Source organism: Ambystoma mexicanum, chromosome 3q (genome assembly GCF_040938575.1).
Source record: "Ambystoma mexicanum isolate Mex_15411 chromosome 3q, UKY_AmexF1_1, whole genome shotgun sequence".
Lineage (NCBI taxonomy): Eukaryota > Metazoa > Chordata > Amphibia > Caudata > Ambystomatidae > Ambystoma > Ambystoma mexicanum.
The window spans coordinates 884205279-884230912 of record NC_090926.1 but is presented as its reverse complement, the minus strand read 5'-3'; the positions used below and the strand labels follow the sequence as shown (position 1 = coordinate 884230912).

Sequence of the window (25634 nt, the reverse complement as noted above, 5' to 3'; positions counted from 1 at the left end):
GACGCCATGCTCGCAGACGTTTATCGGAGGCTGTGGCGGGAAATAGCCAACTTCCTTCCAGTACTTACGGTGCACAGTCAGGCACGTTTCAAGGCGGGGCTGGCAGAAGCTAAAATGGTGGCGCAGGACATCGTGGAGTCCACCGTTGCGCATATAGACACCCCAGTCCGTGCCATCTGCATCGCCACGGACATGAGAAGACGGCCTGGCTACGGGTGACCAAGTTCAACCCTGGACGTCGAGGACCGCAACTTAGACCTTCCATTCGAGGCTGGCGACCTTTTTCATTCCACCACCGATGAGTAGCTAGATAAGAAAAACGGTTCCCAAACTGCAAAGTCATTATCTATCCTCACAAAGTCCACGCCCAAGACGCACAGCTAGACGCATCAGCCTTCCAACAAGGGGTGGGCATTTGGCGGGTTCCGGGGCTTCCCAGAACGGACCGCCGCAAACACAAGGCAGGGAATAAGGATTCTTTCAGTCCCCCTCCTGGGCCCCAGCTTCAGAGGGAAAGAAGGCATGACATTCTCCTCCAAGTCCATGTGGTTCCGGTGGGGGACAGGCTTTCCCTTCACGCACATCATTGGCGTACAAGGTTCGCAGACCCCTGGATCCTATCCGTAGTGTATACGGGTTACTGCCTACTGGTTCCTCCATCTTCTCTCTCTTCTCCTCCACTCCCACAGATTGGGACAACAACTCTGTTGGCGGAAATTCGATTGCTCGTAGAGAGCCAGGCAGTGGAAGAAGTCCCACTCTCCCAGCGGGGCATGGGCTTCTCCTCCAGGATTTTCGCCATAGACCAGAAGAACCGGTATGGCCTGAGAGTTGTGTTGTACCTTTCCACCCTGAACCTTTCCCTTCCTCGTCAAAAGTTCTAGATGGTTACGCCAGCACTTATTGCGGAGACATTGTACAGGGGAGACTGGATGTGGTCCCTGGATCTGAAGGGTGCATACCTAGACGTCCAGATTTGGCATCCTAATCGATCCTTCCTGAGGTTCAGGATCATGGGCTTCCATTTCCAATACAAGGTTCTACCATTTGGCCTTAATTCAGCCCCCAGGGTCTTTACCAGGCTGATGAATACAGTGGCAGCCTTCCTCAGGGCCACCATGTCTACCCGTACCTAGAGCACTGGCTCGCCAGGGCAAGCTCACCAGAGACGGTCCATCACACCTCCTCCACACTCATGAATATGCTACACGAATTGGGATTTTCCATCAATCTCAAGAAGTCACAGCTGCTGCCGACAGAGTCTGGCTTTTCTAGGCCTCATCTGGGATACAAGCTCCGAGAGAGTTTTCCCTCAGAGGACAAGATTACAGTCATCAAAAGGGCCACAAGCAGAGCAGTGACCTCCGTATTGTGGTACCAGCACCTCCTGAAAATCCTAGCGGCAGGTCTACTGGCAGTGCCTTACACAAGGCTCAAAATGAGAAATTACAGCTGCACTTCGCAGCCTTATGAAGTCAGGAGCGGGTTCCCAGGCGGAACTCGTCGGCATTCCTCCCTGTCTCCACCAGGACCTTGTCTGGTGGGTCACGGACTGCAACTTGAGGATAGGCAGACTTCCGTCAACCAGCATCGCAGGTTACCATCACCATAGACTTTCCTGGAGGGCTGGGAGCTACCCTGGACAGCCACAGCATCCTCGGAGTCTGCTCTCTTCAGGAACAGGATGCCCATATCAATTGGCTAGAGCTGAAGGCCATCTGGCTGGCTCTCCAAGCCGCTCATCAGCGGCAAGGCAATCCTCATTTGGACGGACAACACCACCAGCATGTATGTATTACATCAACAAGCAGGGTGGCACCATGTATTCTCCTCTGTGCACCCTGGCGGTCAGCTTTTTGAAATGGGCTCTGGTCAACAACATTCACTTGATGGCGATCCACCTCCCGGGGCAGTCAAACCTGGAGGCGGATAGGCTCAGCAGGTTGGGGGCGGACAATTACGAATGGCAGTTGAACGATCAGGTCCTTCAAGGGATCTGTTGGGGGGAATTCTCTGTTAAGGTTAATTTCCCAAACCTAGTGAGTCCCCCAGCAGCTTTGCTGGATTTTTGGGGTTTATTTTTTTCTCCTGCTAAGAGTGAGACTCTTTCTCCCACTCTTAGACATGATTTGATATATCCTTTGACTTTGTAATGTGTTTTATGGGCTATGAGGTCTTTTACTCCATAGGGTTTCATGTATTTTGGTAAGTGTGTTACACAGCACCCTCAGTGCAGTAACACAGGGGTGTCATAGTGACCCCCAAACATAGACTCCATGCCCTGGGACTCACTACTGTCTACCAGGGCATATAAAGTCACCATTGACTTTACTAGTCCTAAATTTTGAACAGAACCAGTACAAACCATCATATTGTGGAAATACTGGTAGGGGTAATTAGATTGCCCCTGGGTCTGTTTTTCGAGGGGGCACTGTGCGGTCAGGTCGCACTCTTGTGTAATTGGCCCAGAGGTGAACCGCCCGGCTCACCACTTAGCATGTTTGAGTGACAGATAGGACTGATGAATGGGGGTTTTCTGCATAAAAGCAGGGCTTTGGGGACTGGAACTTCAGAAGTCGCCACAGGACCAAAGAATCCGAAGAGGGAGAAGCTGAGCCAACCTGCAACGACGACGCCACCGGTGGAGCCCTGCTGAACTGTCTCGTCACTTCCCAACGACAGAGAAGATCTTCATCCCGGAGAGTTTTTCCTCTGAACTGGTGGGGATAACCAGTTCGCCCTCTTTTCACCTACCTGGATCGTCTCGTGGTCGAATCGCCCGTGCCAAGCACCCCGGCGGCCGGATAGCCACGCTTCACCACTACCGCAAATAAAAGGGTAGTACCTTTTAACCGGGGAAACTGTGCGGCTCGTTTCTTCCCTGGCAGTGCAACGACCTCCAACTTTCCTCCACGTCGAGATCTTCTCTTCGCCTGGACGAAGCACCGACTTGCACCCGCTGCCAGGAACAACTGCTCCCACTGGAGCTTTCTCACCATTTCAGGTACCCGGTCCCAGTACCCGGTCCCGCCTGGTCTCCCTTGCAACAGACTGTTCAAGGTGTCCCGTAAATCCTTGACTTTCTATCCTGGGGTGACTTGGGACCTCCTAACTAACTTTTCCTGACTTGATCCAACCCTTTTTGAACTCGCTGCAAAGACTCTTGAAAAGTACTATTCAACTGTGTGATCTTGGACACATTCCGCCTTGCTCTCTCCAAGAGTGGCCTGGCCTATGCCTTTCTTGCTCCTCAGTGGACTCTGCCTTTTCTGACTTGCTCTGGTTCTCCTAAAGAGTTGGTATTGTGTATGTTCCTAATTCTGCCTTTTCCCCTCCCTTTTTAAGTAACTTATTGGAGTGCCATCTTAGGCTAAGCGCTCACCTCTGTCTGAAAATAAGTGGTGTTTTAACTGAGACTTGTTCAATAAGTGATCAGGGATGTATATATATTAATAGTGACTGTGTTTGAACTTGCTTGACATATTAGTGTTAGTGTATTTTACAAAGTGTGTTTTTAAATAAATAATTATATACTTTTATACCCAAGCTCTGGTCAGTGTTTGCTTGTGCTACTGTATTTTGGTACCTATCTTGTATACTCTACATACTGTCTAACTCTTCTTGAGAGAAGTCTGGCTGCTCAGCCACAGCTACCAGGTAAATCTGGGTGGTACAGACTGCTACCAATTGGGTTTACTGCCAACACCTGTAGTCTTAAGCCTTTTGCAGTGGTCCCTAAGGGAACTGCACAGGTTTCTGCCTAACAGGATCTTCAGCAAATGGGGGTAACCCCAGGTGGATCTGTTCACCACCTGGCAGGGACGATGCGTTTCAGTTAATGTGGAACAGCATGAACACATATGCATTTCCTCCCACTCCCCTGGTCCAAAGGGTGATCTGCAAGATAAGGATGCCATGGCAACTCAGCATCATTCTGATATCTCCGTGGTTGCCTGCGAGACCATGGTTCTAGGAACTGCTCAGCCTCTCAGACCAGCCGCCGATTCACATTCCTTTGGGCCCAGTTCATCTATTGCAGCAGGGAGACCGGATCATCCACCCCGCCCCACAGAAGTTAGCCCTCGCAATGTGGTTCCTGAGCAGGTCACACTAAGGCATCTGCGTCGGTCACATGCTGACCTAGACATACAGGGCGCTAGAAGAGATGCTACTTGGAGCCAGTACCAGAACAAATGGACCAGGTTTTGCCACTGCTCTGAATCAAATGAAGTTGATCCTCTTACTTGCATGTTGGACGATGTGCTATCCTTCTCTGCACACCTCGCACACTCGAGGGTGCAGATAGACACATGCTGCACCTATCTGGCAGACATCGGAGCCCACTGGAACTCTGAGGAGGAGGTCTTCTCATCCTCCAACCCGGTGGTTAAGACATCTGGCGGGTCACACCAGGCTCTGCCCGCCTATCAAGAAGCCACATCCAGTGTGGGACCTCAACATAGTGTTGGGCGCCTTGGCACACAAACCTTTTGAGCCAATGGCGTCGGCGGAGATCAGGCGAGTCACCATTAAGACAGATCTATTGGTGGGTCTTACGTCTGCACACAGGGTCAGCGAGGTCCAAGCACTAGTGGCTTCAGAACCTTACCCTGCCTTTCATAGGGACAAGGTGGTCCTTAGATTGCATCCCGCTTTCTTGCCTAAGGTAGTCTCTGCGTTTCACCTAAATGAGGAGATGGTGTTACCTACTTTCTTCGCGGACCCTAATGACAATGCTCAGAGGGTCTTGCACTGTCTGATGTCAGGCACGCCCTGATATTCGATCTGGACAGGACTAAGAGCTTCTGCAAATCGGAGGCTCTTGGTCACCTTCGGGCGCGGGGCGGGGGGGGTCAAGGCCAGGATATCAGGCTTCCAAGGCCTCTATAGCAAGGTGTATGTTTTCGGCCATCAAGGAGGCTTATGAGAGGCAGCTCAAACCGCTTCCGGCCAACATGCATGCCCATGCCCATTCTATTAGAGCCAAGGCCACTTCAGTCGCGGCCCGGAATTCCTTCAGGACAAAATCCAGCGCTCTAGCCCTCAAGGAGTCTCGGATCTCCCACAGCATATCGCCTAGTGGTCCCACTTCACAACTCCTCCAGACTTGGCGGATCCTCTTTCTCTGCCCAAGTGCCGATTATCTGGAACTCCCTACCCCTACACATTCACAATAGTAAAAATCATCTGAAATTCAGAAAGGCCCTGAAAACCTGGCTTTTCCCAACATTCTCTTGAACCCCTCCCCATCTCTAAACTGCATTGCACAACCCAACATTCCTATACACCAATTACAGCACAGATGCCGGCAGCATCCACAGCGGATCACCTTGACAAACCATCACCCCCATGAACAACAGCACTCCTACCCGATAATACACAAGGGAAGCCAGCAGCATTTTGCGGAGGCACACCGCAATAAACCTCTCACCCTCGCTGCTCAGAAGTTTGCTCCAGAGAGACCACGAACAATGAGACCATGCTGTCCACAGTGGACAAAAAAAACAAAAAGGCTGCAGCCGAACGACATTAAAGCATACGGTATATATACCGTACACCACCTATGTGGACATAGGCCAAAGGCACGGCCAAACAATAGAATGCAGCTATGTGGCTGCGTCATTTCAGTCTAGCAGCGCACATAGCCGTCCATACTGAAACTCCTGACCTACCTCAACACCTCTGCCACTAGCATACAGCGACTACCAGCTAAAGAAAATTCGGTATTGCTGGACACACATCGAATCTCAACAATAGCACTCTATCCGAAACCACAAACAGCGCTCACCCACGTGCCTGAATTTTGGGCTGCTTAAAGAGCCGAGCCAGCTACCCAAGTCCTAAATCGGCGAAAATGCACACAAGCATCTCTTAATCTAACTTCTTAGATCCTCGACCACATTGATTGCGGTCACCGAGGGCGTGCCAGCCACAAAACGCATTGAGGCCATAGAAATGATGGGGAAAGAGCACTATATAAATAACCAAATACAATACACGTGACTACTCCAGTGTACTTCTTTAAGGTGACATTGGAAAATAAATGGTTTGTTTCACACGCTAGCACTTTGACTTGTGTTAATCGTGCACGCAATAAGTTATCTTTTGTTAAGACTTTCCAATGAAACAATGTTCACTCGCTTCTACTGCTACGCAAATTCAATTTTAGCTGGTTAGTTGCTTGCAAGGAATTTCTAGTGAATTGGAGAATAGAGCTTCACTCACCGGCTCCAAACTCACAGTGCTTGCGGGCGACTTCCACTTCCCGACTTTTCCTCCTGCTACTACGACTTCAGGCACTCTTGGGACCCACACCCCTCTGCAGCACTTGTGTCCTTGATCCGTCCTCGACCACAGAGTCTCCTTCTCTCCTACTTCCCTCTGCACAACAGCCGTGAGTATCTATCTGCACAAACTCAGCTCTGCAGTCACGACTATTGGGTGCACCTGGGAAAACTGTTCACTTCGTCTATTCTCTTCCCATGCAGTCACAGCCAGACAGGGTTTGTGAGCACAGGACCAACTCAGAACCTGCAGGTGAAATCTGCACTTCTGTCGTCCGGGCGTTCTTTGTGGTCAAACATCCTTATGAACTGCCAGCCCTATGCGCTGCTGCTGCTGCTTCTACCACTGCCAACATTCCAGCTCCTTCCTTCTGATGCTCTGCTGGAGCCATTTAAGCCTCTCAGGTAGGGTAATTCGCTTCAGGTGTAGGCCCTTAAGGTGAATTGCCCGACTCTGGAAAAGGCTGTTAGGCCTGCTTGCCTGACCTCTACATGCCTACTCAACCCTCTTCTTCGTCACAGTCCCAGAGGAACTCTAGGACACATAGTTTATTTGAAAGAAAGTAAGTTATTTTTAAGGGGAGTTCTGATTCCCTTAATATTTCTAGAAGAGGGATTTTGAGTTTTTTACCAGAGACAGATGATGCAGAGAAAGCAACCTGCTTGTCATTTCCTGTAGTGTACCCTTGATATTGAAGATGTTTATTTTCCGAGATGCATGAGACCAGTTCTGTTGACATAATAGGTTGAGGAATTACAACCTTGGGGCTCACTATCTCATTCTTACTAGGCGGTTGGGATATATTAAAGTGGCAATAAGATAAGACCTCCTCTGACCTAGTGGCAAGAGTGTCCCTTAGTGGAAAAATACTGTGCCTCATCCAACCGAATCTTCCCACTACTCTGGGCTTTGTCTCAACCCAGGTGATCCTCCCGCACTATGCCACCCCAAGGATTGGGATTAGGAAGCATCTGCCCTCTCCTGGCCTCCTGAGGGGTGACTTTAGGCAGAGTTTTGGTGGGGGATCCGTATGATTCTGCACAGCAGCCAGTGGCATAGTATGTCAATAATGTACATATGCAGTGTACTTTTGTGCATCAAGAAACTAACTACAGGAATTCAATAATCGAGATGAACATATGAAGCAAATATTCGAGATATGCAACATTTATTGGTTTATGCAGCAGTTAAACCAGCTTTGCAGCAAATTAGCATAGCTGTGTAAATCAGTTACACAATTAGCCTGGCAATGCAACAGCTTAAGTAACGTTAGTACAGTGGGGCAACAATCAACATAGGACAAACCATCAGGGACACCAGAGAGCAAATACAGTGGGGCAACAACCTCTAAAGGTCAAACCATCAATATAGTGTGGCAACAATTAAACTAAGTTTAAGATTTTAATCTAGGATGCCAGGGAGCAAAGTATAGTGGGGCAAATCAATATTCTTAGTCGAGCAGTACAATGTGAGCAACAATTCATCCTAGGCAAACAATCAGTAGGGTGGCAAACAATAGATGCTAGGGAGAAAAATACATTTGGGCAACAAATAATCTAGGGTAAACAATTAAGGATTCCAGGAATCAACATACAGTGGGGCTACAATTATTCTAAGGCAAATGGTAAAATGCGACCAAAGACTGACAGCGAACAACACAATGTGGAAACAATTAGGTAATGATAGGAAAATAAGGGCATGTCATACTAAGGAAGAATGTGTCTCACCCGGCCATCGAGTGGGCAAGTGCTCTGGCATTGTGGCAGGAGCAGGGCTTGGGTACCATGGCAAACAGCATCTTAATCTTTGACAGCTTGCCGGGTAAGCCTGATATATTTTATTTATGCCCTGGTGAACTCCGTTATGGCTGTTGTGGGTCAAGTGACGCCTCAGTCTACCAGTGGCTGGACCAAATTAGGAGGGGGGGTTCGGGTTGGACTGGTGAACAGTTGACTGGAGCAGACAAGGTAAAGGGTTGTTGCAAGGCCAGGGTTCGGGGGAAAAAGTGCACATGTAAAAACATAACAATGGAGACTGTATTATGTTACTGAACTCACCACAATGTCCAGTGCCTGGAACCACTTCCACCAAGTGAATTCTGAGGAGGGTCATTAGAAAGGGGCAGCAGGTATGGTGTCTGCCATGCATTATCAGCACAGTGCATGCAGCCATGGCAGTGGATTGTAGAGTTGGAGAGCATTAATGTGGACTGTGTAAAGGTGGAGAGGATTGTCGATATAGGGAAATGTTTGATTGCAATTGGTAGGTCTTCCCTCAAGAGTCTTGTTATATGGTGCCTTTTATCACTGCACAACATTTCTATTGTTCTGGAGGACCTATATTTCAGTTTTCATCAGGCTTGGTTACTTTTATTCATCTTTTATGCGTTAGAGATCCATCAATGATCAATAAAGGCATGGTTTGTGGTTTAAAATAATATTAATAAATAAGTTCAACTGCATTAATATTTCCTTGGTTGTATCTTTAAAGGTATTAGTCAAGAAAATATTCTTTTAGCGAGAGAATGATGTAATCCTTGTTCATCTTTCTCTTACTACAGACCGGCATCTGAATATTCAAGTCCAGTCCGACCTCTTAGCTGCTTTGTGGATGAGAATATGCCAATACCTGTAACAAATGGTGCAACGTGTGGGCAAGCTTCAGATCCCCGATTGGCAGAGAGAAGAGTTCGTTCGCAGCGGCACAGGAATTACATGAGCAGGACACATTTGCATACACCCCCTGATTTACCAGAAGGCTATGGTAAGCGCATTTGCAAGGGTACAATTTTGGTAGGCTTTTTTTGTTTTGTTGCATACACACAGACAAACTGTCATCCCTTAAAGATGCCTCACATCCAGGGGCCACAGCACAGCAGCCCCCTGCCAAAAAGTCTTGTCTTGAGCCGCAGACTCTGCTCTAGGCACCCCAGCCTCGACCTACCAAGACCCCTCTCAGGACTAGTACTATGATGACCCCTCAGGGTCACAAGACCCAGGATCTCAAGGGGACCTTTATAGTCAAGACCAATTTTATGATGATGACGACATTTGCATAATACAGTCGCCATACCACCAGGACCAGCCCGGAGCAGATTCGCCCGTACGCAAAGCTATGCGCTTGCTCAGGATGATAGCCTCATGCATTCACTTGGTTCAACACGCACGTCTGCTCATGCGTCCAATGCTGGAATGGTTAGCAAAAAAATTGTCTCAGGCAAGTGGTCAGTGGGACGATCTATTGGTTGTTTCGCTAACCTTCTTATAGGCTCGTCGCTGGTGATCCAGGGACAACCTACTAAAAGGAAAACCCTTTTGAGTTACACCAGCACAAGCGATCCCCACTACAGACGCCTCACTTGCCGGATGGGGGGCTCACTTCCTCCACCACAAAGCCCACGGCCAGTAGACATGCACCACAGCACAAACATATCAACTTACTGGAACTATTGACAGTCCTCGAGGCTCTTCAAGCCTTTCAGCAACATCTTACAGGTCAAACAGTGCAGGTACTCACAGACCGCACCACTGCCATGTTCTACCTAAACAAGCAAGGAGGCACATACCCTCAAAGTCTGTCCAAGCTTTCCCAAAAAATATGGAAGTGGGCACTCAAGCAGAACCTGTTCCTAACATCTCAACATGTTCCAGGGAACTCCATTCTCTAGCAGACACTCTAAGCAGATACCCTCTACCAGAAGACCACGAGTGGCAACTCGACAGAGATCCTAGACAGAATATTCTCACAATGGGGTCACCCCCATTAGATTTGTTCCCCACAAGCCTAAACGCTCAATGCCCAGACATCATGTCCAAGTTTCCACACACACAATCCAAGGAGAACGCCCTGTAATATGATAGGTTATTGATTTGATAGGTTATTTATAACGCGCTTAATACCCAGAGGTTTCTAAGCACAGATCCTGAGCTCAAACCTGTGGTGCTCCATGATGTCTTGATTCCAAGGCTTCTCTCAGGAACAAAAGAAACAAATCCTGGTTGCTCCTATGTGGGCAAGACAACCTTGGTTTCCACATCTGCTCAAACTGGCGATGTGCGACCCAATGAAGCTCCTGTGCCCGTCCAACATGCTAACACAAAACAAGGGAGCATCCCTCCACCTGCGCCCTCTATCTATGAACTTGGCTTCTTGACTCCTGAAGTCATAGAATTTGGCCACTTGAATCTTCCACAAAGATGTATGGATGTCCTAAAAGAGACACGAAAACCCAACACCAGACACTATTTCCATAAGTGGAAGAGATTTGTGATATGGTGCATGTCGTAAACACTAAACCCAACAGAATGTTCCCCAGCTAACCTTCTACACTACATGCTTTGCCTAATAGACTCCGGCCTAGTATTTAATTCCATCAAAAGTGCATCTGCTGGCTCTGTAGCCTTATACCACTTCACAGAACAAGGTGTCCTGTTGGAAAGTTCCTGTCATTAAGGCATTCATGGAAGGGGTAAAGAGGCTATACCACCGCCCCCAATTTTTTCCAAACCTCCCCCGGGTTGGAATCTGTGTTGTGCTCTCCAAGTTTATGGGTCCACCCTTTGAGCTTATGCACAAGGCCAGCCTAAAACATCTCACTCACAGGACTGCATTCCTAGTAGCGATTACCTTTATTAGACGAGTCAGTGAGCTACAGGCTTTGTCCGTACAAGACCCATTCTTCATAACAGACGAGGGCAAGGTTGTGGGTGCGTGGCTTAGCAGCGATGAGTTAGGACGTCGTTCGAGTTGGCTCTCGCAGATCCGACCATGATCCTGGCATTTACGGATGGTTAAACTTTAGCAATTGTTATTTGGAAGGCATCCAAGTCTGTGGGAAACCATGCAGCGCAACTTGGAAGCACTCAAGTGAAGAATGAGACCACATTAGAGAAACCGTTGCAGAATCCGCTATACCGTAGCCCTGCAGAAGAATCGGGAAGAAAATGGCGGCCGCCCCCTGATCCGAGACAAAGGAAAGCACGTCTCAGTAAAGAGGTGAAACCGCCGAGCAGAGGAGGAAAGGAGCCTGCATCCACTCGCAGACAGGACGTGCGCCGAGAGTCCAACGTTGGCAGCAAGCCCCAGGAGGATCAGCTGATGGTGTCCGCCACCACCGAAGCAATCGGGACCCACACAGAGCGCAAGACCTAGCAGTGCGGTGAGTCCCGCCAAGCACAACAGGACACCTGTCATTGACGGGCAAGAGAGAGTCTATAACGAGGGCCCCCGAGGATCCTATGTGGGGGCGGGGGCTCGATGGAGGAAGAGTGAGCCCCACCATACAGCTCAGAGTGAGCAAGGAGCTGCAAAATACACAGCAGGCTCTGCAAGCCTCCAGATAATATTGTATCGTTCGGGCTGGCACACAGCCAATGATCGCACGTCGGGACCTCCAGTTTTGACGATACACCCTGGAGGCAGCTATAACATTGTGACAGTGGGATGCCCGACACATGTGCAGACAAAGTGTAATACCCAGCATGATGGATGCAGCCCTAAAGATACCTAGCACGGTGTGCCATACTGGCCTGATCATGGCTGAATAATGAAGAGTTGGAGCACGCTATTTCAAAGTGCAACACGTTGAACTGGGAGAAGAGGCGTCCCATCTCCCATCATACAGGGTCGCAGCACAGGGGAAGCCGCATACAACCATTGTGCAACCCGCACACTGAGGGGACGATTGAGCCCAGCTGCAGCACAGACAACGGGCCCGTGTGACAGACTCGGCTGGACTCAGACACGGGCACTGAGGTGCCGAGGAGCGCTGGGGTAACGAAAGGCTGCAGCGCTTGTTAGGGAGAATTCTCTCTTTATGCTGAATTTCCTAACCTAGTGAGTCCCCCAGCAGCTTTGCTGGATTTCTGGAGTTGTTTTTTTTCCTCCTGCCAAGAGTGAGACTCTTTTTCTCCCACTCTTGGACATGATTTATGGTATTCCTTTGACTGGTAATGTTTTTTATGGGCTATGGGGTCGTTTACTCCATAGGGTCTCATGTGTTTTTCCTATGTGTGTTACACAGCACCCTCCGTGCAGTAACACAGTGGTGTCATAGTGACACCCCACCATAGACTCCATACCCTGGGACTGACTACTGTCTCCCAGGACATGTAAAGTCACCATTGGCTTTACTAATCCCAAATTATTAACAGAAACCAGTACAAACCATCATATTGTGGACGTACTGGTCGGGGCAATTCGATTGCCCCGGGGTCTGTTAGTCGAGGGGGCACGTCTCTGTCCCCCCTGATGAGTTTTGGCTGGTGGCAGTGGAAACTACTTTTTATATTCGACCGCGAATATTTTCCTAAGGGATTTTCCCATTGTTCAAGGCTACCAACTTTAATTATTTAATTCTCATAGCCTCGAACATACCGCTGGTTTATTTAATTAATATTAATTCGTTGGTTGGTATTTTTTGCCAAGACTCTAAAATGGCGTTTGTGTTCTCTTCTTTGACTCCAACCCAAGTCGAGCCCTTTGTTCCACTTTTTGGCGGGCTTCTCCACAGAAGCCTCCAAAAGTGGTGCCACTCTGTCTGGGTACCACAGGGGGTGTGGGAGGGGGTTTAGGCACCCTGGACTGAGTTACCTTGGTAACTCAAGTCGCACTCTTGTGTGATTGGCCCACCACTTAGCATGTTTGAGTGACAGCTAGGCTGAGTGAATGGGGGTTTTCTGCATAAAAGCAGGGCTTTGGGGACTGGAACTTAAGAAGTCGCCACAGGACCTGAGAATCCGACGAGGGAGAAGCTGAGCCGACCTACCACGACGACACCACCGGTGGAGGCCTGCAGAACCGACTCACCACTTCCCGATGACAGAGATCTCCCGGCTGGAGAGGCTTCTTCCCCTGACTGGTGGGCACAACCAGTTTACCTTCCTTTCTTCGCACCCCAGCCCGGTTTGTGGTCGAACTGCCCGTGCCAAGCACCCTGGCGGCCGGATAGCCACTCACCACTGAACCGCGAATCACCGGACCGCTCCTTGTACCTGAGAATCTCTGCGGCTGGTTTCTTCCCTGGCAGTACAACTGACTCCTGTCTTCATCCTCGACGAGATCCCCTCTTCGCCTGGACGAAGCACCGACTTGCACCCGCTGCCAGGAACAACTGCCCCCAGTGGAGCGTTCTCACCACTTTAAGGTACCGTGTCCGCCAGGCCTCCCTTTCTAAACATTGCTACAAGGTAATAATAACCCCTTAACCTTCTGGACTGGGCTGGCCGCCTTCACCCTCTAACTGGTCCCTTTCTTTGGTCCAACTCCTTTCTGAACCTTTACAAGATTCTTGTGCACTGCAACCGTGTGACCTTGGACACATTTCGTTTGGATCCTCTGAAAGTGGATCCGGCCGCTTGAACTCTAACTTCACGGTTTTTACTTTGCCTTTCCCTCTTGTTATGTTCTGTTAAGTGTTGGGATCTGTTTCAACTTGTTCTCTGCTCTTCTGTCCCTTTTTAAAACAAACTGTTAGAGTGCCATCTACATTAAGCGCTCACCGCTGTCTGAAAATAAGTGGGGCTTTACTTAAGACTTGTTTAATATTCTTTTAAGGGAGTGTATATCTTTTAGTGACCGTGTTTTTGAATTGCTTAGTATTAGTGCCTGTGTGTTTTTCTAGATGTGGTTTTAAATAAATAATTATATCTCTTTTACAACAAGCCCTGGTCAGTGTTTACTTGTTCTACTGTGTTCTCTTGACCTATTGTGAATACTCTGTATACTGCCTAACTCTTCTTGAGGGAAGTCTGACTGCTCAGCCACAGCTACCAAGTGAATCTGTGTGGTACAGACTGCTACCAAGTGGGTTTACTGCCAAACACATGTAGTCCTAAATCTTTTGCAGTGGTACCAGATTGACCTGCACAGGTTTCTGCCTAACAGCGCTGCCGGCACTGACGGAAGCTGGCAGCGCAGGAACTCGGTGACTGCAACGCTGCGGGGGGCCCTGATGGGACGGCAACTTTGCACCACGAGAGCCCAGGAGTGGGCGTAACACAACGCACCGACCCCCACGGTGGCCTGGAGCACCAGAAGCATATAGCTGGCCTCAGCGCATGCAGCGGGGCCCGCGGAGCGGAGAGGGGCAACCTGCTTAAAGACGGGCCGCAGGACGCGGGGCCCCCAGCCTTGTTTGCAGCCCTAGCACGGGAGAGAACGGGAACGTAGTGTGGACCGCAGAGACATGGCATCGGGAGGCCCCTTCACCCGAGAGGCGCAAGGAGAACACTTGAAGCTAGACCAGGGGCTCGAAGGCCCCGAGGCTAACGGAGCACCGGAGCGGGAGAGAGCCGGGACAGTGGATGTGCGGGCCACTAACCACTGGAAGAAATACAGTGGGGGCCGGTGGAGCGATACGGTGAGAGCACAAATACGTGGGAGGACACAGCCCACTCCAGGTGAGGGAGAGCACTAAGGACACACCTAAATGCTGGTGATATGGCCCCTGATACACCAAGAGTGGCCTGGGACCACGTGGATCTTCGCACAAGGGGAGGCACCGCTGGTACACACCCGGACTGCATAACAGGATGTCTAACAGAATCGTCAAACTCAAGAACAAACAGCCCACGTTGGAGGCTTATGCCAAATCACCCCAGGGTGCAGAAGGGGGCAAGAGCAAAGGCACTACTACTGCTGCAGTAGCGGAGACACCGGGCACGATCCAGGAAGTGCTGGCAGCGATTGCAGACTTGAAAGTCGCATGGGAGACTAAACTGGGCTTGGCAATTGATGAACTGAAAGTGGGTCTGGACCTCAAGATTGGAGCGGTCCAGGAGGAAGTCAATTTGTTGAGACAGGATGTGTGGAAACTGGCGGAATGCACTGGAAACCTGGAAAAGGAGATGGCCCCGAACACGGCGGCATGCGCCGCCCATGGTTTGGAGCTCCATGCCCTCGTGCAGCGTGTGGGTAATCTGGAGAACAGGGCGGAAGGGCGCGCTAGACACAACAACATTCGCATTGTTGGACTGCCAGAAGGAATGGAGGGGCCTAATCCAACAGAATATGTGGAATCCATGCTCTTGCAAGAAATAACTGGCGGAGTTCTGACCCAGGGGTTCGCAGTTGAGAGGGCACATAGGGCCTTGACAAGAAGGCCTCCACCGGGTGCCCCCCCGTGGCCGATGATCGCAAAGATCTTGAATGATCGGGAGAGGATACTCGAATTCTTCCGGAAGGGAGGAACGATAGAAAGGGGGCCGGCGAAAATCACGGCGTACCCGGACTATAGTTTGCACGTGCAGCGTAGCAGGATGAACTTCGGGGCGGTGACGAGGAGGTTGAGAGAAGCCGGCCACCGATATATGTTGCTTTACCCGGCCAAACTGAAAGTGTTTTTATAAGAATAAAACTTTGTTCTTCGAGACGCTGGAGGACGCCATGGACTGGCTGGACATGCAGGGTCGCCCTCAGGAACCGGATATCCAGTCGAGAGCAGCAGAAGATAAGTAGCACGTAGCTGGGCTACCCCTGGCGACATAATATAAGACAATGGGACTAGAATTTGGTATTATGTAAAACTGATGGGGAATGTGTTGCAGCGACATAAGCTGGCAAGATCCATTGTAAGCTACAATCCTAATCGGATGAAGACATTGGGACTTGAATATAGTGTTAAATAAAGTGCGGTGGGAATTGGTTGCAGCAAAAAATGTGCTAGCAGGATCCGTGGGATGCAACCATCCTAATTAGTTGAATGAGAGCTCCGGGAGATAATCCTTAAACCCCTTAGTAGTACATTTAGTTAGGTCACTGTTAGATCAGTGACGCCCCGCGGGGTCCTAATCTTTGTTTCGAGACAGGACCAGACGTGGGTGGGCCTGAGATCCAGGGATGGAGCTGGGCATTTGTTGGGGCTGGGTAGGATGGGGGGAGGGAACGGGTTGTGTGCGGTGGGAGGAGTTTGGGAAAGGGTAGAAAGGGGGAGGTTTTGGGAAAGGGGAATGTTGAGGGAGGGAGGGCTAAGAGTCGGACAATGGGTCATCAGGGTAGATTCTGGAGAGGAGGGGAAGATGGAGGGGGAGCACATCGAGTAGATGGCTTCGGGTAATCTCAGAGTGGTGACCTGGAATGTGCGGGGCCTCAATAGCTTTTTGAAAAGCAACAAAGTGATGATGTACTTAATGAGGATGCGCATTGACATAGCCTTGCTGCAGGAGACCCACCTCACCAAGGAGAAGCTGGAGGTGGATAGGAGGAAATGGAAAGGGAATGTCATAGGTGCCACATACTCTGCATTTGCAAGGGGGGTGATCACCTGGGCGGCACTGCATGTGCCGTTTCGGTTGCTTAGCTCGACAATAGATCCAGAGGGTAGGATGGTGGTGGTGGCAGGGATTCTGGAAAACAGAGAGGTGAACATTGTAAATTTGTATTCCCCTAACCACGATACAGCTGCATATTTTAGGTCCCTATATAGGAAAATTAGCCCCCTGGTGGGTGGCGCGATGGTTTGGGGAGGGGATTTCAATTGCACCCTGAACCCCAGGATTGATAGGTCAGATGCCAAATCAGGGAAGCCAGCGCCAGCAGCTAAAGCACTGAGGACCCTATTGATAGACCTTGGTCTGGAGGACGTGTGGAGAAGGTTACATCCAATGGATAGGCAGTATTCGCACCTCGCAGTGGCGCACGACCTGCATACAAGGTTGGATTACGTGTTTGCTGCAGCGGAGATACTAGGAGAAATGGTGGGGGCCGAATACAAGGATAGGGTATTATCCGACCACTCGCCTCGTTGTCTAGTGGCACCACCAACCCTCCAGAGCGCTTATCCCGACATGGAGGCTCAGAACTGAGGCCCTACAGGATGCGGAATTTTGAGAGGACCTGAGGGTGGCTATCGAGGAATACTTTTAAATTAATGCGGGCAGTGTACGTTCTGTGGGAACGGTAAGGGAGGCATTTTAGGTGGTGGTGCGTGGGATAGCCATATCAAAATCTAAAGGGCTCCAAGGGGGTATTGAGCGGGAATTGCTGGAAACGGAAAGAGAGCTGGAGGGCCTTACTTGCAGTGTGGGGCCCTCCCATGAGGACAGCGCTAAGATAAAAAACGTACAATTAGCGTGTATGGAACTCTGGGATAGATTATGTAAATTAAATTGTAGTAAATATACGGAGAGGTTACATGCTGGGGGGGGGATAAGCCAGGTAGATTGCTGGCCTGGTTATACAAAAATGAGACCCCCACCCCCCCCTTTCAGTGATCAGAGAGGTTCGTGGAGGGTCGAACTTATAACACTCAAGAAGGGGTTAATGGGGAGTTCCTCAAGTACTACAGATGTTTATATGAGGCCACAGGAGAGGATATGAGCCAGGAAATTCTGGAAACAATAGAGGATGTGGGGCTGCCCACCTTGGATGACCTAGAACGTGCAGATCTGGACGCCCCCATCACCGCAGACGAACTAGAGGAGGTATCCAACACCTTCCCACATGTAAGGCGCCCGGGTCGGATGGGTTACCCAGTGAATTTTATAAAGCATGCAAGCAGGAGGTACTCCAGCTGCTGCTGGCTATGTTTAATGAAGCCTATGAGCAGGGGGAACTGCCGGCGTCCCTCCGCGAGGCGGTGGTCATCCTGCTCCTGAAACCAGGTAAGCCGGACACGGAATGTGGGTCGTATAGGCCCTTGTCCATGCTTAATCAGGATAGCAAAATACTCACGGCAGTGCTAGCTAACAGACTAAAGAGGGTTATCGGCAAGCTGATACACTCTGATACACTCGGACCAAACGGGTTATGTCCCAGGTAGAAATATCACAGATAACCACAGGAGGCTGCACCACATTATTGATCAAACTAGAGAAGACTCGGGAGAGATGGCCATTGTGTCGCTGGACGCGGTGAAAGCCTTTGATTCAGTGAGGTGGCCGTGGTTAAAGGTGACCCTGAAGGGGTATGGAATGGGACCTGTATATACTAGATGGGTCCAGCTGCTATACAGCTCCCCGATGGCAAGAGTTAAAACCGGCCCTACAATTTCAGACAAATGGCAACTCAGCAGGGGGACCAGACAGGGTTGCCCCTGGTAACCTATGTTATACATCTAGGCATTAGAACCGCTTGCAATATGCCTGCGGCAACAATACGGGGAGATTGGGATTCACACGACGGGGGGCACGCACCCGATATCATTGTATGCAAACGATATGCTTCTTTACCTGCGCTACCCGGAGGAAAACGTGCAATATGTGCTGGAGGTGATGGATCGTTATGCCACCCTCTCGGGCATATCGGTGAACCCCGGGAAGTCTAGCATGTTCCCCTTGGGAAGGTACAGGGGCACCCCATCGGCGGGGCTACCTGTCCTGCGGATACCCTGGCAGACCATGACATTCAAGTATCTGGGTGTGAATATTTATCATGAGATAGAGATGGAACACAGACATAATACAGTGAAAGCAATTGAGGGTATTAAGAATAGCATGGTGTACTGGTCTAGGTTACCCGTGGTCATGATGGGGAGAGCAGCCCTGCTCAAGATGGTAGTTTTGCCCAGACTCTTGCACTTTTTTGTCAATGTCCCATACCTGATCCCCAGACGCTTCTTTGTGAGACACCATGGCATGTGCAGGGGCTTTATATGGGGCAACTCCAGGAATAGGGTGGCCCTGTGGAAGCTGCAGAACACTTGCGATAAGGGGGGCATAAACCTTCAAAACTTTGAATTGTATTATTTGGCGGGACAGTTGTTGTACGTGGCCAAGTGGCAGTCTGCGGAGGACTCGGCGGAAGCTAGGCTTTTGCGGGGTGACTTAGTCCCATACTTCCTTAGAGAGACAGTGTGGATGCATAAAACTAAGATGGAGAGGGGGAGACTATTGGAGTTGGGCTGGGAAGTTTGGCGCAGAGCATGGAAAATGGTGGGCGACCCGGACCCGTTCTCTTTGCAGGTCCCGCTGGTGGCCCTATGTGGTGATGACCCCCAATTTTTCGAAGCAGTCTGCAGATACTGGGAACCGGTGGGTCTAGCCACCCTTGGAGATATATTGCAGGGGGGAAGGTACTGGAATTTCAGAGGTTGCATGAGAAAACAAGGGTGCATAGCGGCCAATATATTACATACATCAGGCTCTTCAAACGGGTAAGGAGGAGGTGGCCTGAGACGGCGCTGGCGGAAGAACCTGATGCCACTCTGGAAATGATGTACGATGTCTCAGAGGGAGGACACGAAATATCTAGGATATATGAGCTCTTAAGAGCAAAGGTTGAGAGGGAGCTATTCCAGCTGAGGCATGATTGGGAGGAGGATATTGGAGAATCCATGACCAATGGACAATGGGACAGAGTACCACAAAAAGGTGTCTCGGAATGCGAGACTCTTGCAGATCCAGCTGTATGTCACCCACAGGGCCTACCTGACCCCTGGAAGAATAGCCAGGTTTGGAGGCTCAGCTATACAGAAATGCCCTAGGTGTGGAGAGGTGGAAGCAGGGTTGCTGCACATGTTCTGGGCTTGCCCAGAGATGCATAGATTCTGGGAACAAATAAAGACGAAAATGGCCAGTTGGGGTGTGGTGCTGGACGTGGGGTCTGCTGGGGCATGCATGCTTGGGGATTTCCCTAGGCCACGTAACTCAAAGCATATTAACAAAATGAAGGACCTGGCATATGTCCTGGCCAAGCGCAGGATTGCAATGTGTTGGAAGGCAGCCCGTAGGCCTAGAGTGGAGATATGGTGGGCGGACCTCTTGAGATGGGCAGAAGCTGAAACTGTGGTTTGGTTTGAAGCTGCCACTATAGGGGGAGAAGAGGAAGTGGGCCCCCTGATTGCCTGGAGGCAATTGGTGACCTTGTTTGGCTACACCTCGCCAGGTCAGTCATGAAACGGAAGACTCGGAGGAGTCAATAAGCACCGAGATTTCCGAAAATGCTCATGAAGATGACTCTGATGTTACGGCTCGAGTTTGGGGGGAGGGAAGGTGGAGGACGGGAAATGTATAACGTTTTGGTTTATTGATTATGAACGTCCTCAAAGTTGTAATGTTTGACATGTTGTCATAAAATAATTAAAAAAAAAAAAAGACAAGGGCAAGGTTGTCCTCCGAACACATCCTAGGTTCTCACCCAAGTTCATTTCAAAGTTTCATGTATATCAATCCATAGATTTATCTACCTTCTTTCAAAATCCATCTAACTAAGCAGAAAGAAGCCTCCATACACTTAATGTACGGAGGGCGGTCTTGTACTATGTGAACAAAACTAAACCTTTAAGGAAAACAGACCAACTCTTTGTTTCCATAGCAACTGGTAGGTAAGGTAATCACTTCAAAGAACGCCATTTCCAGATGGATAGTCAAGTGCATACATCTTTGCTATTCCCTATACAAGAAAGTCTTACCTTCCACCCCCAGGTCTCACTCTACCAGAGGTACAGGAGCTACCTTAGCTTCCGTTTCAAACGTCCCTCTAGATGTCATTTGCAAAGCTGCTACATGGAGTTCCATCCATACTTTCACACATCATTATTGCATTGACACACACTCTAAAGCAGTCACTGGTGGGACAAGTGGTCCTAAAACACATTTTTGCCGCTGTACCTTCTCACTTCCCACCTCCTTCTCCAGGTGCTAATCTATGCAGAATATGTGATCTAAGCAGACCCACGAGCTCCAGAAGGGATACATTACTCACCGTAATCATATTTCTGGTGCTTGTATCTGCTTAGATTCATATGCGCCCACCCTTCCTCCCCTTCTGGAGTGCAAGATGCATGGATGTTTTTCTGGGCTATCTACACTTCATGCAACCTCATTTCCGAAAAAAACAATCTGAGTGCCCTCAACGCGTGAAGGACCATGGGTACAGTACACGTCACACTTTCGATAGTATTACTAACGTGCACTGTCGACGTCCGTTTGAGTTTCGAAAACCGATCCTGTAATACTCTGACTTCCACTAGATGTCGGACTATGCAGAGCATGTGAATCTAAGCAGATACAAGCACGAGAAATAAGACTGTTGAGCAATGTATCCCATATATATTTCTGAGGCTTGTGGAATCTGCTTAGATCACATGCTATGTAAAGGCTGACATCTAGTATTTGTTATTTATATTGCGCTCCGAACCCTGAGGTAACTGGGCGCTGGAAAAACATAGTTACATACATGGTAGGCACAATACAGTAGCAGTTGTGAGGACCAGTGGTTACAGAAAGGTCTGACAACAAGGATCATTTGTCAAATAGCATAAACATAAGTGCATCAGATAGGCAGAGTGGAGGTACGGGATGGTAGCAGGATGCAGACGAGTGGCAGCTCATTGGAAGTGCTTATTGCTCAGCCAATTTTTTGTTCTGGCTTTGAATGTCAGGAAGGAGGGTTCTTGTCTGTTAGTGTGGTATGGAATTCCATTGTTTGGCTGCTTGGACTGGGAAAATGGCTCCTGCAGCTGTTTTTAGGTTGAACCTAGGTACTACAAGGCTGTGGGAAAGGTCCGATCTGGTGGTGCAGGAAGAGTGGTGATTACAGATTTTATCGGACAAGTATTTAGGGGCTGTGTTCGTGAGGCACTTGTGTGTAATAGCCAAGGTACAGAGCGTGATTCTGTCGCGAACTGGCAACCAGTTGGCATTACGCCTAAAAGTGGAGATGTAGCTGGACCTGGGTAGCCTGAGTGCTGCTCTCAGTGAGTTGTTTTGGAGAACCTGGATCCTGTTTAGGTTAAGTTCAGATGAGCCTAGGAATAGTGTATTGCAGTAGTCCATTTTTGACAGCGCTAATACTCTGGCTAGCGTTAGGCAACTGCTGGTAGACAGGTATAATTTGCAACTATGGATTAGCTTATTGGTGTAGGCTGTGGAGGCCACCACACTACTGACTTGTTTTTTGAGGGACAGTGTTGACTGAATATAGACCCCCAGTGTTTTTATTTCTTTGGATACTTTGATCGCGTTGCCGTCCATGTCGAAGGATGAGCCCCTGGGGTCAAGCTTGTTCAGGCGTGCCTGAGTGCCAACAATCGGAAACTCGGTCTTATCGTTAAGGCAGAAACTGTTGGTGGCCATCCAGGCCTGGATTTCTAGGTAGATATTGTTCAGTAGTTTAGAATCTTGGTCATAGCAGCCAGTGAGGGGGATGAGGACTTGGGTGTCACCCGCATAATTGGTGTAGATGACACCCAAGTTGTCCAGGCGATCGAATTGTATAAAGTGGGTGACACGCACAAACCTTGAGGGACTCCACAAAGTGTGGGAGTTGGGTCTGCTGAGGAGAAAACTCTGGTGGTCGGATTGGAGAGAAAGTGGACCCAATCAGATGAATTGGTGGAGAATGCTGCAGCTGTGGTGAGGTGCCCGGTGAGGATTTGGTGGTCGACTGGGTCAAAGGCCACTGACACGTCTAGGAGTAGGATCGCTAGCATGCCTTTGTCCTTCGTCTCGTCCATTTGGATCTTCAAGTCTAAGAGAGCTGTCTCCGTTCCATGTCTTGGCCTGAAACAGGATTGCCTAAGGCCTAATGGATCATTTTCCTCTAAATGCTTCTGAATTTGCAAATATGCAACTCAGTCCCGAATTTTTAAGAGGAAGGGGATGGTGGTGATGGGCCTATAATTTGTAGGGGTGTTTGGATCAAGGTTGTTTTTTTTTAGGAGAGGCATAACCCACGCTTCCCTGAGATTGTTAGGGACCTGATTGGACTTGAAGAAAGAGTTTCAGTGTGGCAATGGAAAGGGGCTAGGTTTTTAGCTCCTTCCTTAATGATGGAGGCTGGACAGATGTCCCCTTGACAGTGAGAAGGTTTCAGACTTTTAATGATGTCTTCCACTTTGTTGTTACTTGGGAGAACGTGAAAGGTGTACAGTGCTGCAGATTTTTCTCTAGCGCCGGTTTTAGTCTTTTTAAAATCAATCTTGATTTGTAATAGTGTGATTTTGTCAGCGAGTGCTTGCGGTATTTATGTGCACCATGCCGCATCCTTGGTGCAGTCCTGGGATGGAGGCGCTGGGATTCAAGCTCCTTTAGGATACTAAAGAGCTCTTTGGTACTCAATTTGGCGTTATGGATTCTGGTATTATATGCTTCTTTTTTGGTGGATAGGATTGCCGCTTTATAGGTTGTGGCTGCTGAGGTGAACAAGATTTTATTATGACTGGTGGGGGATTTACGCCATGTGGTTTCTGCTGACCTTTTGGTGTTTCTAAGGATTTTTAGTTCTGGTGTGAACCACTTGTTAAGATGTGCGATGGGTTTAGCTTTTCTTAGTTTGAGAGGTGCCGCAGTGTCGAAGGCTGATTGAAGAGTATAATTATATAGGTCAAACAGTTTGTTGGGGTCAAAGTTCTTGAACTTGGACTTGTCCAGGATGTTGTTAATGAGCCGGAGACTATCAATAGTGATGTTACACAATTTCTGGATAGGGTGGGAGGGGCTGTAGTGGCGTTGGGAAGGGAGCATCCAGGGATAGAGAACACGATGAAGTGGTGATCTGACCAGGCTACTGGATCATTTTGGAGAATCGTGATGGAGCAGTTGAGGTCGGACACCCAGTCCAGTGTTCGACCTTTGGAATGTGTCGGTTTTGTGACTTTGTTTAAAGCCCGGATGGGGGGTGGAATTTTCCACTGCTAGGGCGTGAGGGTCATTAGGGTCCTGTAGTCCTAGGTTGAGGTCCCCCAGGAGGATGGTTTGGGATACAAGTTTGGTGTTGGCGGAGAGGAGGTTAGTGATGTCTTCCTCGAAGGAAGAAGATGGGGCAGGGGGCAGATAGATGAGGTGAATGAGTATCGTTTGGGTGGGTGAGTGTGAGTTTCACAGACAGGAACTCTGCAGAAGGGAGGCTGGTAAGTGAGGTAGCTCTGAGGCCCAGGTGGGTTTTTGAGATGAAGGCCACTCCTCCTCCTTTGCCTGAGTTTCTGTCTGCCCTAATAATAGTGTATCCTTCTGGTAGGGCTAAGGAGATTGCAGGGCCTGCCGACTGGTGTAGCCAAGTTTCTGGGATGGCTAGTACAGGCGGTTGGCTGTGATGAGGTTGGCAATCTCAGTAGCGTGGGCTACTGGAGAGCGAGTATTGATGAGTGCTCCTTTGATGGCGGTTGGCAGAGGAGAGGGTATAGGTTCTCTTGTGCAAGGGTTAATAGTTGGTGGATAAATATTGGTAGAGAGCGGAGGGTTGGGAGGGCTTGGGCGTGGCTGCTGAACGTGAAGTAAGGATGCATTTATCAGGTCTGGACAGAGTATGTTGACTTATCAACCTTAGAGTGACACTGTGGTTAGAGAAGCGAGAACCTAATCTCAGGTTCCTACTATTGTGGACTAGCAGTGAGATAAGGGGCGTGGGAGGTGTGTGAAGCGCTGTAACCATTCAATAGGACAGAGGGCGGTACTGGCTGCAGTCTTCATGGATATTTCATTTTTTAGGCTACTTATGTTGATGGCTTGGAGCGGTGGTAAGAAGTGTCGGGGTGATGGTGTGGAATAAAGGTAGGAAGGAGGTCATGACAAGTGTAACTCTATGGAATGTGGCCATCATGGAGCAGGTTCGGTAGAGCCGGGCTGGACAACAATGGGCAGCTTGGAGACTAGAACTATGGGGTGGGAGTGATCAGGCACAAATGTGTAATGAACAGGTTTTCTTTGAGCACAGTGGACAGGAGCCTCCCTGATCGGGCAGGATCGGTGGTGGGCAAAAAAGCTAGTACAGGCGTGGGCAATTAGGGATCAGGCGGACAATAGGTAAATTCAATAAAGAGCATGGTACGCAACGATAATGGAAATCATGATAGGCTAGTTCGAAAGAAAGCACGATGGGCAAGATCACAGTGGACAAGAGTGGTAGAGGAAACAGTACAGGCTAAGAAAATAGTGAGCATAGTGGGGTCAAGGTGGGCAATAGAAACACTAGTGAGCACAGTCGACCTGGGCAGCCTGGGCACTGGTGATTGGTGCGGAGTACTATCGGTTACAGTGGGCTAGTAGACAGTGCTAAACATAATGGGTTACAGTGGGCTAGTACACAATGGTGAACAAAATGGGCGGTATTAGCCACGATTGTGAGCACAATGGGCGACAACAATGACGAATCCTGTCGCGTCCCAGAAGCGGTTACAGTGGGCTAGTACACAGAGTTAAACATGATGGGCAGTATTATGCATAAGGAGAACACAATGAGCAGCAACAGTATCAGATTCTATCGTGTACTTGACGGGCATTTGGGCGAGAAAGTAATGGGGCGGGCAATGGGATTGACAGTGCATCGGCAAAAAACGTATTACTCTCCAAAGGTACAATTTCACCACAATAGGACGAGGGATGCGTAGGCTGAGGAAGGAGATAGTCGTGAGTCGGACAGATTGTCCCTCGAACTGGAAGGAAAGGCTAGGTACGATACTGCGGATGTACGGC

At 49.3% G+C, this 25634-nt stretch overlaps 1 protein-coding gene across 1 annotated transcript in view; it reads left to right on the top strand.

Annotated features, from left to right (window-relative positions):
* The window catches only part of SMURF2 (SMAD specific E3 ubiquitin protein ligase 2), a 1271870-nt gene that overhangs the window by 456431 nt on the left and 789805 nt on the right, over window positions 1-25634 (top strand). Inside the window, exon 8 of the mRNA XM_069655016.1 lies at window positions 8846-9048. Within this exon, the coding sequence (XP_069511117.1) occupies window positions 8846-9048 (203 nt within the window). The remainder of the gene's footprint in view (window positions 1-8845; window positions 9049-25634) is intronic.